General features: G+C 34.1%; 1 protein-coding gene across 1 annotated transcript; it reads right to left on the bottom strand.

Moving 5' to 3' along the window:
* Window positions 1–1,947: 1,947 nt before the first annotated feature.
* On the bottom strand, window positions 1,948–2,250 carry LOC129311476 (uncharacterized). The gene has a single exon (XM_054953801.1). The coding sequence runs from the start codon at window positions 2,248–2,250 to the stop codon at window positions 1,948–1,950; it is 303 nt and encodes a 100-aa protein (XP_054809776.1).
* Window positions 2,251–2,738: the final 488 nt, after the last annotated feature.

Here is a 2,738-nt window from a genome sequence, read left to right as displayed (position 1 = left end):
ATCTCAAAGAGAAACCTCATCAGATTAGTGTTTCACTCAAGTACTCGGTGTATAAGGCTACAATTATCACTCAAGTTTCTTAGCAAGTCATCCTACCATAAGCTTGTAATCCCTTTATCTCTCTACTACTAACATGCAAGGGTTCTCAAGAATCATATGGACTTTTAAAGGATGTAATGTGCTCAATTAAGGGTAAACTTAGATTTGTATATGGAAAGGGGTAAGAATTGGCTCAAGAAACTTGTCTTAGCCACAATATAGGTATGCTTAATATACAAGACTACTCAAAACTAAACCAAATAGATAACATAAGAGAGATCATGGATGGAATGACTAAATAGCCAAGAATGAGATGAAATGAGAATCTACAAATAAGAACAAGTGAATCTAATAGCAAACCTAAGGAAACTTGTTTATTCAAACTCTTTCTTTTACTTTTCTTTGATCCACTTTGGATCTCTTTTTCTTAAATATATTTCTTTTTTTCCTACAATCTTTTTTCTTTCTTTTCTTTTGTATCATTTCTTTCTTTATTTTGTTTTTCTCTTGCTGTTTCTTAATTTTGTTTTTTTTTTCATTTTTTTAGTTTTTTTAAGCATAGCTTCTAATATTTGGGTGCAACTCAAGAAATGTTCCTTAATCATAAGAATGAAATGGTATGGCTAATGTGAATGAATGAAATAGATCCCAATAAATGTTATCTACGTTTAATTAAAAATAGTCAGTGCATATTGAAAGTACCAAATGAGAATACATGTAATCTATTCAAAATAGGGTTAAGTGTTTAAAAATGACAAAACAAAAGAAGGCTTTATTTGGCTAAGCAAGGGATAATCAAGTAATTAAGGATCAGCTAAAAGGCCTTAGGCACTTTAATGATGGCCATAATCACTTTCCCTACAACCAATGCACAAGTGTAGCCTCAAGTAAGAGAGAAAATAAGTTCTAGAGGATTAACAAAACCAAGGAACATAGAACTCTCAATAGTTGAAGGCCTCTTTCATATGGTTTATTCTTGCCTCTCTCAATTAATTACACTCAACCAAATAGTTTCTTGCTTCAAAACAAATTTAAACTAAAGAAAACAACATATCAAGAGTTTAAATTCAAATGCAAACACTAAGATCATCTTCAAAACTCAAGATTGCTCACAAAACAAAAGTTCTTTTTTCCTAAAAACACCCTTTCCCCCACACTTAAACAATGCATTGTCCCTAATGTATGCAAAACACATAATGGAAAGAATTAAATCAAATCTATACAGCATGTAAAAGTGTGAGAAAAGGTCAATTTTTTTCTTCAAAAACATCACTAAACAGCAAAGGAAACAAAGGAAAACAAAGAAACAACAAAAACTAACATGGAAGGATAAAGAAAAAGAAAAATTTTAAAATTTATTATTTTTTTAAACCTAATGAATCAGCAAGCATCTGCCCCCACACTTGAACACAAAATGATATTTGCAAACACAAACACAAGCAAAGAATGGTGTACCACATGTCTGTATATGTGACAGCAAGCATATCCCAATTAGTGCTCCACTTATGTGCTTTGTGAACCAATCAAATCAATCAAAAAGAAATAAGAAGGAGAGATATAACCTTTAAAGACTTATGGAGGATCTTTGAATCTCATTTCAGTAAGCAATATAAAAGATTCACCCTCATGAAACTTCTTGCACAAGTGGCCATTTACCTTGAATGTTAAGCCACTTTGAAGATCTTTAAGGGTGAAAGTGCTATAGTTAAAAATTTCCTTCAAAATGTAAGGGCCCTCCTATTTGGATTGAAGTTTGCCACCAATGAGCTTGAGCCTTGTCTTGAACTTTAGCACTTTATCTCCCACTTGAAAATGCTTCCTCAAAATACATTTATCATGAATGAATTTTGCTCTTTCCTTGTACAATTTAGAGCTCTCATATGCTTTTAATCTCAACTCCTTCAATTCTTAGAGTTGGAGCTTCCTAAAGGTAGCTACACCCTCCTCACCAAATGCACAAGCCTTCACAGCCCAATAGGCTTTGTGCTTAATCTCCACTGGGAGGTGACATTGCTTACCATAGACCAACCTAAATGGAGATATCCCAATGGGTGTCTTGAAGGTGGTTTGGTATGCCCAAAGAGCCTCCTCAAGTCTTGAGCTCCAATCCTTCCTATTCGGTCTCACAATCTTTTGGAGGATAGACTTGATCTCCGTATTTAAACACTCAGCCAACCCATTTGTTTGAGGATGATATGGGGTTGCCACCATATGTAGAACACCATATTTCTAAAGCAAAGAGGAGATAGTATTATTGTAAAAGTGTGTCCCTTGGTCTGTGATAATTGCTCTTGGGATGCCAAACTTGTAAAACACCTGAGATAAAAGAAATTTTGCCATAACTTTTGCATCATTAGTTCTAGTGGGGATAGCCTCAACCTACTTAGAAACAAAATCAATACAGAGCAATATATATTCACAACCATTAGAAGAGGGAAAAGGACCCATGAAATTCATACCCCAAACATCAAAGATCTCACAAAATATAATGGGCACCTGTGGCATTTCATGTCTCTTTCCTAAACTCCCAAAATGTTGACATGCATGACATGCTTTGCAAAATTGATGTGCATCTTTAAAAAGAGATGGCTAATATAAACTACAATCTAAGACTTTTTGCTCGGTCCTCCTAACCCCAAAATGACCACCACATGCATAAGTATGACACATCTTTAACACATCATTAATCTCAACATCAG

Source organism: Prosopis cineraria, unplaced genomic scaffold, assembly GCF_029017545.1.
Source record: "Prosopis cineraria cultivar Desert tree isolate PC_DT_omini unplaced genomic scaffold, ASM2901754v1 PC5, whole genome shotgun sequence".
NCBI classification, from domain to species: Eukaryota; Viridiplantae; Streptophyta; class Magnoliopsida; order Fabales; family Fabaceae; genus Prosopis; species Prosopis cineraria.
This window is presented reverse-complemented; position numbering and strand designations above follow the sequence as displayed.

What these genes read in the sequence shown, in the direction of transcription:
- LOC129311476 (XM_054953801.1), bottom strand. Translation starts at nt 2,250, where the DNA reads ATGGTGGCAACCCCATATCATCCTCAAACAAATGGGTTGGCTGAGTGT.